Source organism: Artibeus jamaicensis, unplaced genomic scaffold (assembly GCF_021234435.1).
Source record: "Artibeus jamaicensis isolate MK-2021 breed Jamaican fruit bat unplaced genomic scaffold, CSHL_Jam_final contig_447, whole genome shotgun sequence".
NCBI lineage: Eukaryota > Metazoa > Chordata > Mammalia > Chiroptera > Phyllostomidae > Artibeus > Artibeus jamaicensis.
In genome coordinates, this window is record NW_026521834.1 from 4,041,580 (window position 1) to 4,052,750 (window position 11,171).

Below are 11,171 nucleotides of genomic sequence, written 5' to 3' on the forward strand. Positions count from 1 at the left end.
TCTTTTTTCCTTTCTTTCAATTCTTGTGCCCTTCGTCTTCCTAGGCTCCGGACCAATTTAGAACTACTTTTCCCAGCTTGCCGCGCGCAGAGGGAGGAACAAAGTCCACGGTTTCCCCCTAGTCAACAGGGCTGCTGGGAATTGGTGTCCGTTTCCTCTTCGTACTGTGTGATTGGAGCGGTGAGAGGGTCACGTAAACAAACTACAATTCCCGGAAGACTCCGCGCGCTACAGGTCAGGGCTAGGCTGGGGCCGGGTTCGCTGTGCTTGCTGAGACGGCGGCTGCGGCTAAGGCTGGAAGACCCGGGCGGGAGCCCGCGGCAGAGGCCGTGGCTTGTGCGGGGAGGGTGGTGGGGAGGAACGGAGGAGGAAGATGGCGACGTCGGGGGCGAACGGGCCCGGATCAGCCACGGCCTCAGCTTCCAATCCGCGCAAGTTTAGTGAGAAGATCGCGCTGCAGAAGCAGCGTCAGGCCGAAGAGACGGCGGCCTTCGAGGAGGTGATGATGGACATCGGCTCCACCCGGGTGAGGGGCCGCGCCGGATAGTCGAGCGGAGCAATTACGGAGCAGGAGCCCAGAAGCGGCTTGGGGGCGAGAGCCACAGCCAAAGAGGCGGAATGGGGCAGCGGCTGTGGACGCCACAGTCTGGGAAGCGGAGAGCGAGGGCCGTGGAGCAGGAAGGCGGGTTCTGTCGGGGGAGGCCAGAGCTCCCAGAGAGGTTGGGAGTTTGGGAATGACTAGGGACCAAGTGAGTAGGCGGAGTTTGGAGACAGTTCCCTGGAACCTGGCGGAAGTCGGAGGTGGGTGGTCCTTGTGCATCCCTGATTGAGTCCTCTCGGGGATTCTACTGAAGCATCCCCGATATTGGGTTATGAGTTGTGGGGGGGATGGATGGTCTGCTTGCCCTAGTCTTGTCTCCTCTGAGTTGGTAATCTCTTCCAACCTGGTTCCTCTGCCCTATAGGCCACTCTCGGCACTTCAGTTCCTCTGGGAAAGGGCCCCTTGAGTGGTTTGAACAGCAGCGCTGGGTATAGCGGGGCAGGAAGTCCCCTCCTGCGTCCCGTCCCTTTGCTTCCTTTTTCAAATACTTCTTGTGGTTTCCTGACGTGAATGAAGGTGAGGTCCATTGCCCACAGACTGGTGCTTGGTTTGCCGTGGTGGCCGTCTTGGAAGAGAGAGGGCTTTGAATCCTGAAAGCGGGAACCAGTGGCTGTATGTTGTGTGGAACCCGATAGCTTTGTGTGGGTCACTTACGGGTTGGTTTGGAGGGTTTTCTATGTGTAAGGAATATTAACTTCTAGGAAGCTCCAGAAAGAAGGCATCTTGGCAGAGTTGCCTCTGAAATCCGTCTGGCCTTAATTTCTTGCTATCAGGACTGGATGTCTGAGGGAGGGAGGGGTGGGAGATTGCCCAGTTGGTATGCAGTCCTAATGTAGGGAGGCACTATTCTCAAAACAGCAAGCGAGGAGGATATTTCAGGGATTCCTCATGACAGGGAGTTAAAAGGAATTTAAGGGGAGATGAAACGTAAATACCACATTTCAAAGCTCTTTCTCCTGGTTTGACTGTAATTGCATCCATCTATGACCAACTGTGGTTGTATTTGTGTGGGTATCTCCCTTGACTCTGTTAGTCTTTTTTATGTTTATTTCCCCTTTCAGTCTCCAGAGACCTTGTGTCCTAGTTTGTGGGAGATAGAACAGTTAGGTGGGGAAGCAAATCTTGTGTGTCTGTTTGTGTTCGTGCCTAACTGCTACGATCTCAGTGTTGACTGAGATTGTAGACTCCCCTTTAGGAGCTTGTGATTGTGGTGGGGCAGAGGTGAGAAGGTGGGTGAGAGACTGATCTCCAACTGACACCTTGAGGCCCTGCCTCTGGACTGTGACTCCAGCAGAGGCATGGTGGCACCTTAGGGCTGTATGTGCAGGGAAAGGCTGTGAGAAACTCAAAGCTGGGCCATCTGTCTCTGTAGTGTCTTGGTCTGTTCAGAGGCCCCCTCCACCTGCCTTGCCCCTGCTGGGTCACTTCACAGCTGCACATAAAAGTGTAGTGGGCACACTTGGCCAGAGCCTGGGAAACTGGGCTCTGATACTTAGCCTTTATATGGCTAGCTGGGAGGGTTCTTTTGAGCCAGATATGTCCACAGAGGCCTATACTTCTGTGAGGCTAGGGTTATCGTATATCCATGCATATTATTAGCAGCCCTGGAGTGGCCCAAAGGTGAGCATAGTGCCCACTAAATTCACTGGGCTGACCTGGAACAGAAAGTTAGTTCTGAGGTTAGCCTCTGCACAATAGTATGTCCTGGACGCTCTCAGAATTTACCCCTCATCAGCTGCCCTGGGTCTCTTTTATTTTGCTGGTGACAGTGGCTGTCTCAGAAGTAGTACTCACCTCTCACAGAGGGACATGAGATCTGTAGACAGACTAAAACCATGCCAGGCTAAGGAATGTGGTCTCTTACTCTAGTGCTAGACTTATGTCTCCGGAAGGGACGAGGCTAGGGAGATGGCTCTGGCCCAGACTGGAGTGGGCTGCTGTTCCCTCTCCCACTCCCATTTACCAGGCTTTCCTGCCCATTCAGGGGCCTTCCAACTAAGTAGAAGGATGTGCTTTGGTTTTTTTTTTTTAATTTAAATCCTTTATCTACTTATTTTTAAATAGAGGGGAAGGGAGGGATAAAGAGAGGGAAAGAAACATCAGTGTGTAATTGCTTTACATGAGCCCCCCATCGGGGACCTGGCCTGCAACCCAGGTACGTGCCCTGACTGGGAATTGAACCAGCGACCCTTTGGTTTGCAGGCCAGCGCTCCATCCACTGAGCCACCCAAACCAGGGCAGAATGTGCCTTGTTTTTGGCCCTGCTTTTCTGTCTATGAGAGCCATCATTCCTTAGATGTTCTAGTTTGGGAGGTCTAGGCCCTGGGTGGCCTCCTTGAGGCTGGGCCAGTGGCAGAGCCCAGAAGCCTGTGCCTCTTTCCTCTGCGAGGGGCAAGAAAGAGGCTGGTAGTAGTGGCTCTGTGGCATCCACCAATAGCCTTTCCCTCATTTCCCAGTCACTCCAGGACACATCTGGAAGTAAAAGCATAGGTGCCTAGTAAGCACCCCTTCTCAGGAGTTAAACCGTGTGACTAGTCTGCGGGCTCCCAGCAGCCCTGCAGGGACAACTGGGACAGGCCCTGAACAGATTGTCAGGCTTGTCAGGCTCTGTACCTAGCAGAGTGATGCCAGGTATTAGTGATAGCATCGATGAGGGTAGCCTGCCGAGGAGGTGAGGCAGGGTGTTTGCACCAAGTCTCAGTGGTGCTTTTACCCAACACTGTTCTTGATTCTTTTTTTTTTTAATCTTTCTCTCTCTCTCCCTCTTTCTTTCTTTCTCCCCGCCCCCCCCCCCCCCCGCGCAGATCTCTTAAGAGTAGCACCAATAGTAGCATATCCCGGAGACTGGAGTGGCAAAGGTGGCCAAAGACCACGAACAGTGCTCAGCCTCCCTCCCTGACATCCCCATTTTGCCCTTCATGTCTCAGTTACAGGCCCAAAAACTGCGACTGGCATACACAAGGAACTCTCATTACGGTGGTTCTCTGCCAAACGTGAACCAGATTAGCTGTGGCTTGGCTGAGTTTCAGGTGAGCGGACACCAGCCTCAGTAGAGTGCAGGCTCTTCGACAGCTTCCCCATCGACTTACCTGTGTGTTTCGGCAGAGCCCCCTTCACTCACCGTTGGATTCATCCCGAAGCACTCGGCACCATGGACTGGTGGAACGGGTGCAGAGAGATCCCCGAAGAATGGTGTCCCCACTCCGCCGCTACCCCCGCCACATATCCTTCACAGAGGGTTTGGGGAGTTTGGAGGTGGTGGGTCGGGGTCCCCTGGGAACTCATGGTCCCGTCGTTTTCTAGGTCTCCTATACCCAGCCTCCCAGAAAAGTGACCATTTAGCCCTTGTGTCAGGGCCGGCTCCTGTGCAGGGGAGCGGCTGCTCCTGAGGTTGTGCCTTCCGTCTCTGGCTGGTCCTGACTGTCCTTATGCAGCTTGCTCTTTGCTGCCAGAGGCAGGGCTCTCTGATATTTCTCCCGCCTAAGGGGGTTTGGTTCCCTCCTCACATTTCTGTCCTTAGCTTTCAAGCTCAGAGAGCTGCACAGAAGTGCCTCACCAGGCTCTGCCTAAATAGTCTTCATGTTTTTCCACCTCTGCTGGGTCTCACCCTCTTCTCTTCCATTCTCTGACCTGGTTGTTGCTCCTGTCAAGGAGGAGAAGTTATTTGTTTTTCTTTTAATATATATTTTATTTATTTATCTTTAGAGGGGAAGGGAAGGAGAGAGGGAGAGAAACATCGATGTGTGGTTGCCTCTTGTGCATCCCCTGCTGGGAACTGGCCTGCAACCCAGGCATGTGCCCTGACTGGGAATCGAACCTCGATCCTCTGGTTCGCAGGCCTGTGCTCAATACATGGAGCTACACTAGCCAGGGCTATTTGTTTCTTGAAACAACTCACCTGCTACCTCCGTTATTCTCTTATCTGGTCTCTAGCCCATCCAGTCTCTCCTCGCTTTTTACCTTAACCAGCGCCGTTCACATTGACAGTTCTCCCTACAGTCCTGCCTACTTATCTCCTCCCCCGGAGTCCAGCTGGCGGAGGTCAGTGTCCAGGGCGGTCAGGATCTCCTGCCCACTCTCTGACATGTCTCTGGCGGGAGCTTATGTTAGGGTTGGGCATGTGGGGCTAGGCTTGCAGCAGTACCTCCTCTCCTAAGGGCAGGGCTGGAAGGGGTGGGGGCGGGTGGAGTAGGTGGGTCAGAGTCCAGTCTTGGTCATATTGACATGAGTGGCCAAGCCTCCCAGTCCAAGCAGGGCAGGACCAATGGTAACTGTGGCTAGCTGGGGCGTGTGTGTGTAAGGGGGAAGGGAGGATGGCTGCCCCTCCTATCAAGAGTGGGTGCCAGCCCTGGCTGGCGTGGCTCTGTGGATGGAGCGCTGGCCTTCAAACTGAAAGGTTGCCGGTTCGATTCCCAGTCAGGGCACATGCCTGGGTTGCGGGCCAGGTCCCCAGTTGGGGGCGTGGGAGAGGCAACTGATCAATGTATCTCTCACACATGGACATATCTCTGCTTGTCTTTCTCCTTTCCTTCCCTTCTCTCTAAAAATAAATAAATAAAAATGTTTAAAAAAATGGATGCCAGATGTAGTGTAGTGGCACTCAGAGTCCTGAACCCTTCTGTCCATCTCATTGCTACTCTTCATACCTAGCAGAGCGGGTGGGCTCTAGGATTCCCCTTTCGCTTGTCCTGGCAGATAGACGTTGAGATTTGCCAGATCTAGATCAGCGATTTCAACCTTTTTCATCTCATGGCACACATAAACTAATTACTAAAATTCTGCAGCACACCAAAAGGTGTATTAATTTTTTGCCAATCTGACAAAAAATATACAGGTATAATTTTGATTTATTACAATAATAATAGTAATAGTTATTACCTACCCTTTTTGCTCCAGTGTGACTTAAAAAAAAATCAGGTGCCTATATATGTATGTATGAGGATTTCTGGTACAAAGAATTAACCAGTCAGACGCAACCTTGTTATTGACGTGACCAATAGGGTGCAGCTCTATTGTGTGGCCCCTATGTTCATGGTTCAGGATGGGGCATTCACACCAGACGGCTATTGTGTTGACTGTTGTCATTTTTTTACTTGACAATCCAAGGGATAAGAGGTCAGTGCTCCTGACTAAATAGTCAGGTATTGCATGTTTTAAAAATTCTTGTGGCACACTAGTTGAAAAATCACTGTCCTAATTGATTGGAGCAGAGGGTTCACGGGTCACAGATATTTGAAGAACCAGAAGGAAAAGAGGCATGGTCCTGGGTGCCTAGCCCTCTTTACTTCCACATGGGCTGCCGCACATTTTCCGACTCTCATGCCTGCCTTCGTGTCCATTGTTGCCTTCCTCCTTGTGACTTTGTTTTTCATTCCAGGACGATGCCCTGGGGCAATTTCCCTGCAGAGAAGGGGCAGTTGTTTCGACTACCATCTGCACTTAACAGGTGATGACCCTTGAGTTCTCTAGTCCACATCTCTTATCTGTACTTTCTGGCCCCACCCTGTTCCAGCCCCACTAGTGTCCTCCCTTGCTAAGGAGGGCATGGGGGCCAGGAAGACCACCACTGGTGCCAGCCGATCTCTGTTGCCTTCACAGGACAAGCTCCGATTCTGCCCTTCACACAAGTGTGATGAACCCCAGCCCTCAGGACACTTATCCAGGCCCCGCACCTCCCAGTGTCCTTCCTGGCCGCCGTGGAGGTAAGTAGCCACGTCCTGGGGTAGGGGGTAACCCTGGAGCTTTGGTGTGAAGCAGGGAGGCAGGCGGGCATTGCAGCCGACTCCACTGTGTCCTTTGCAGGTTATCTGGATGGCGAAATGGACTCCAAAGGTATATGTTTCTCACCACTTGTGGGTACTGAATGCCAAAGAATTTCTAGGCTGGTGTTGGAGGCTTTACTCAGAGCCAGGGAGAGGGACTCCCTCCTACCTGCCTCTGCTTCCTGTCCTGCCTTACTGGCTCCTTCTGCAAGCCTCCACTCATCAGTGTTTCTCTTTCAAGTCCCTGCTATTGAGGAGAACTTACTAGATGACAAGCATTTGCTGAAGCCCTGGGATGCTAAGAAGGTAGGTGTGGCCCACTGTCCCTCTTCTGTCCATGGGCAGGCTTTCCGGGGGCCTCCGCTGAGCACTGTCCTCATTCTTCACTTTCTTCCTTCTCTCCTCAGCTGTCCTCATCCTCCTCTCGCCCTCGGTCCTGTGAAGTCCCTGGAATTAAGTAAGTGCCTCTTTGATGTTGGCTAAGGGGATGGGTGAGGGAAGTAAAGGGAAATGTGGGAGGCCAGTCTCTGCTCCTCCCTGACAAGCGACCCGCCGATTATGTCTTTCTTGTGCCCTCCTCCCCTAGCATCTTTCCGTCTCCTGACCAGCCTGCCAACGTGCCTGTCCTCCCACCCGCCATGAACACGGGAGGCTCCCTACCTGACCTCACCAACCTGCACTTTCCCCCACCGCTGCCCACGCCCCTGGACCCAGAGGAGACGGCCTACCCCAACCTGAGTGGGGGCAACAGTACCTCCAATTTGACCCACACCATGACCCACCTGGGCATCAGTGGAGGCCTGGGCCTAGGCCCAGGCTATGATGTGTCAGGTGAGTGGCTGTCCTAACTGTGTCCAGAGTGCTACCTGGCTGGAGGGGCCATGGGGTGGGAGGCTTAAGCACCAGTGACTGCCCATATCAGCCCACCACCTGTCCATACCTGTACAGGTTCCCCTCACTGTATTTTTCTGCCAGCAAGAACTGGTAGGTATGGCTTTTCCAAAAAAGAAGTTGGAGAGTAGCCCCCAAGTAGACAAGGCCAATCTCACTGCCAGGGACAGTGTAGGGAGGACATTGTGTTGCCACTTCCATAGTCTGGTCACTGCTACCCATTCTGGGCAGAAGGGGGCCCAGTTCCCATCAGTAATGTTGGCATCTCTGGTTTTTTGTCTGTGCCTGCAGGATCTCACTCACCTCTCAGCCACCCATCCTTGCAGTCCTCCCTAAGCAACCCCAACCTTCAGGCTTCCCTGAGCAGTCCTCAGCCCCAGCTGCAGGGGTCCCACAGTCACCCCTCACTACCTGTCTCCTCCTTGGCCCGCCATGCACTGCCCACCACCTCCCTGGGTCATCCCTCACTCAGTGCCCCAGCCCTCTCCTCCTCCTCTTCCTCCACTTCATCTCCTGTGCTGGGTGCCCCGCCTTACCCAGCTTCTACCCCTGGGGCCTCCCCCCGCCACCGCCGTGTACCCCTCAGCCCCCTGAGTTTGCCCGCGGGCCCAGCCGAAGCCAGAAGGTCCCAACAGCAGCTGCCCAAACAGTTTTCGCCAACAATGTCACCCACCTTGTCTTCCATCACTCAGGTACGCGTGGCTGCCTTCCCTATGTGCCTGTCTCTCCCTTACCCTTTTCCTGCTAAGTTCTCTGCTTTCTGCCCTCCTTCCCTCAACTACCTCTTCTTACTTCCCACACTTGTCTCGTCCGTCCCGTTTGATTCCCCTGTCCTCTACCTGCCCCATCTTTTATTTATCTTGTTTCCTCTTGACTTAAGAGTGCAAACCCTGGGGTAAAGCTTTCTGACAAATTCGGGCCCCACCTCTGCTTATAGTCTCCTTGTGGACAGTTTCACTTTTCTGAGCCTTAGCCTCCTCATCTACGAAACACAGATGGGATTGTAAAAATCAAAGGAAATCACGTGTGGAAACTGCCCAGCACCATGCCTAGGCCAGGTGCAGGCTTCACATGTGGTAGCTTAGCCACTTCCTTTTCTCCTTTTTTTGCTCCTGTCTTTCTTTTCTTGTCTTTTTTCTCATGTCTCTATCCTGTCCCATCCTTTTTCCTGTCTCCCTTCCTTTTTTTCTAGATTTCATAGACTCAGAAGCTCCGATCATGGAGCTCAATCCCTTCATTTTATAGGCATGGAGACTAGGGGCCCAGAGGGCAAGTGATTTTCCTACGCTTACACAGACTGTCGGGAAGAGTTAGGACCAGAACCGAAAACTCTTGAGATTAGAGCTGTTCCTCAGCGCTAAACTCCTAGCTCCTTCCTCCCCCTGTCCTTCTCCCTCTCTCTGCACCTCTCCTCCTGTCACCCTAGTGGACACTTCCCCTCTGCCCTGCTTTCTCCTCCCCTCCATTAGTCTTCCCTGGAATGTGTGTTCTGTGTTCCATCTGATGCAGGTCCCCTTCTCTGTAGGAGAGACTGAGATCCAGGCCCGGCAAGGGCTGTGCTCTCTCGGAGCCTGAGCCTGCAGTGAACCTAACTTCCTTTCCTCCTTTCCTCTTTGTTTCCTTCCTCCCCCATTCTTCCCAGCCTTGTCAAGGCTTTAGAACGGCAGTTCTCAAGTTCACTGTCGTGCTATTAAGCACTTGTTAAATGTGTCACAAGTACTTGATTACAATCATCGCTAAAGCACCAAGGTTTAGTAATAGTTTACTTCTGGACTGTATTCAAAATTATTCTTGTGTTAGCCTCACTTAGTTGGTTTCATTCTGATGAGCAGTTTTGAGTAATTGCACCCAATCCCAGAGATACCCATGGGAATGCTATCCCGTATGTGTGGAGGATGGTTGCAGCTTCCAAGGGTGGGAACTCCTGACTGAGAGTTCCTCTTGGGGGCACGCTGAAAGGTAAGCTTCCCCTTTTTCCTTGCTTCTCTTTAGGGTGTCCCACTGGATACCAGTAAACTGCCCACTGACCAACGGCTGCCTTCATACCCGTATAGCCCCCCAAGTCTGGTTCTTCCCACCCAGCCACCCACCCCAAAGCCTCTACAGCAGCCAGGGCTGTGCTCTCAGGCCTGCTCAGTGCAGTCCTCAGGTGGGCAGCCCGCAGGCCGGCAGCCACACTATGGGACACTGTACCCACCCGGCTCCAGTGGGCATGGGCAGCAGTCTTACCAACGGCCAGTGAGTGACTTCAGCCTGGGGAACGTGAGTACTCAGGTCTCTGGTGCTACAGCAGTGGAAAGGCTGGGATTGGGTCAGATGGGCCTGAGCCGTGCCACTGACACAGTCTGAGTCGGCAGATCTGGGTGGAGGAGATCCTCCCGCTCTCCAGGGGACGTGGCCCTGCCAGCTTGAGGCTCCTCTAGTCCTGCGTTTGATCCTTCTTCCTGTCCCTCTCCCCCTAGCTCTCTCTGCACAGCTTGCTCTTTGATGACTACTGCTTTGATCCGTTCTCTTCCTGGCACGCACAAGCTCTGTCCCGGCAGGTACGGTGCCCACATCTACTTTGGGGCCCGTGAACACTTCTGTTGCTCTGCTTGCTGCCATCTCCCTCTGTGTCTGCTTTTGGTCCAGGTTGGGGGGAGGTTTACTGGGCAAAGGGCATGTGTCAGCAGGGCCAGGCAGTGGTAGGCAGGCACTCCTGTTCTGAGGCTTGCTTCTTCAAGGTCTGTCTGTGTACCCCTAGCTGGAGCAGTTCAGCATGGAGAGTCCGTCTACCAGTCTGGCGCTGGATCCCACTGGCTTTTCTGAAGGGTCTGGATTTTTAGGGAGTGAGGGATCAGCGAGTGGCCTCCAGGACCCCCATGCCCTCAACCACCAGAAGTTGACACACTGTTCCCGCCATGGCTCAGGGCCTAACATCATCCTCACAGGTGAGAGGTGTGGGTAGCAGTGAGGGATGGAAGGAGGGAGCGATACATTTGCTGGCATAGCAGGAAATTGAGGGGTTCTCACCTCTTTCTTCTGCCCATACAGGAGACTCCTCCCCAGGTTTCTCTAAGGAGATTGCAGTGGCCCTCTCTGGGGTGCCTGGCTTCGAGGTGTCAGCAGCTGGGTTGGGGCTGGGGCTGGAGGAGGAGCTGCGCATGGAACCACTGGGCCTGGAAGGGCTCAACATGCTGAGCGACCCGTGTGCCCTGCTGCCTGATCCTGCTGTGGAGGATTCGTTCCGCAGTGACAGACTACAGTGAGGCGACTCATCATCCCTCTAATTGGCCCTGTTCCCCATCACTGTTCCTTTCCTCCCTTCCCCCGGCCAGTAGAGACTACTCTCTGCCCCCAAATCCTCTTTCTAACATGAATGAGGGATCCCAAGAATGAGAAAAAGCAAGGGGTTTATCCAGGTGACCCTAGAATTCTGCACAAGGGGTGGGCCTGGGGGAGCTCAAGGGAGGGTCTAAAGCACTTGTAACTTTGAACCGTCTATCTGGAGGTCAGAGCCTGTTGGGAAGCAGGGGGTAGAGGGGAGCCCCAGAGGCAGGGCTAGTTCAAGATGCCCAGGGGTGGGCAGTGCCAGCCCCTCGTTACCACTCTTCCCCTTGCAATGGTGGAGAGAGCCAGAGTGGATATTATTTTTTATTAAATATATTATATGTTAATAAAAAAATCATATTAAACTCTTGGTGTGGTTGGCTACTGTTTGGGTTGTGGCCAGGGAACTAGGGGGTCTGTGGGGCACAGGCCCTTTCATCTATAATGGTTGTTACGTCTTCTGAGCACCTTGTGGTTTGTGGAAACCCCTTGTCCCACCAGCCTCAGAGTTTGTACCCAGCATTGAGCATGGGGGTCCAGGCTGCATGCTCCCATGGCAGCACAGGTGCCCCCGCATCTGTTCAGGGCCCTGCTGCAGCATCAGGGGA

General features: G+C 53.4%; 1 protein-coding gene across 2 annotated transcripts; it reads left to right on the forward strand.

Moving 5' to 3' along the window:
- Positions 1-226: 226 nt before the first annotated feature.
- Positions 227-10,928, forward strand: CRTC2 (CREB regulated transcription coactivator 2). Of its 2 annotated transcripts, XM_053666297.1 has the most exons (15): positions 227-526; positions 3,529-3,630; positions 3,707-3,820; positions 4,578-4,642; positions 5,979-6,047; positions 6,200-6,303; positions 6,404-6,433; positions 6,605-6,669; positions 6,771-6,820; positions 6,950-7,194; positions 7,546-7,946; positions 9,247-9,516; positions 9,717-9,797; positions 9,998-10,184; positions 10,288-10,928. In XM_053666297.1, exons 1-15 carry the CDS (start codon positions 374-376, stop codon positions 10,500-10,502), a joined length of 2,151 nt encoding a protein of 716 aa, XP_053522272.1. In that variant the 5' UTR covers positions 227-373; the 3' UTR covers positions 10,503-10,928. The 2 variants fall into 2 exon arrangements, with proteins under 2 accessions (XP_053522272.1, XP_053522273.1); XM_053666298.1 differs by lacking the exon at positions 9,717-9,797 and having other exon boundaries at positions 230-526.
- Positions 10,929-11,171: the final 243 nt, after the last annotated feature.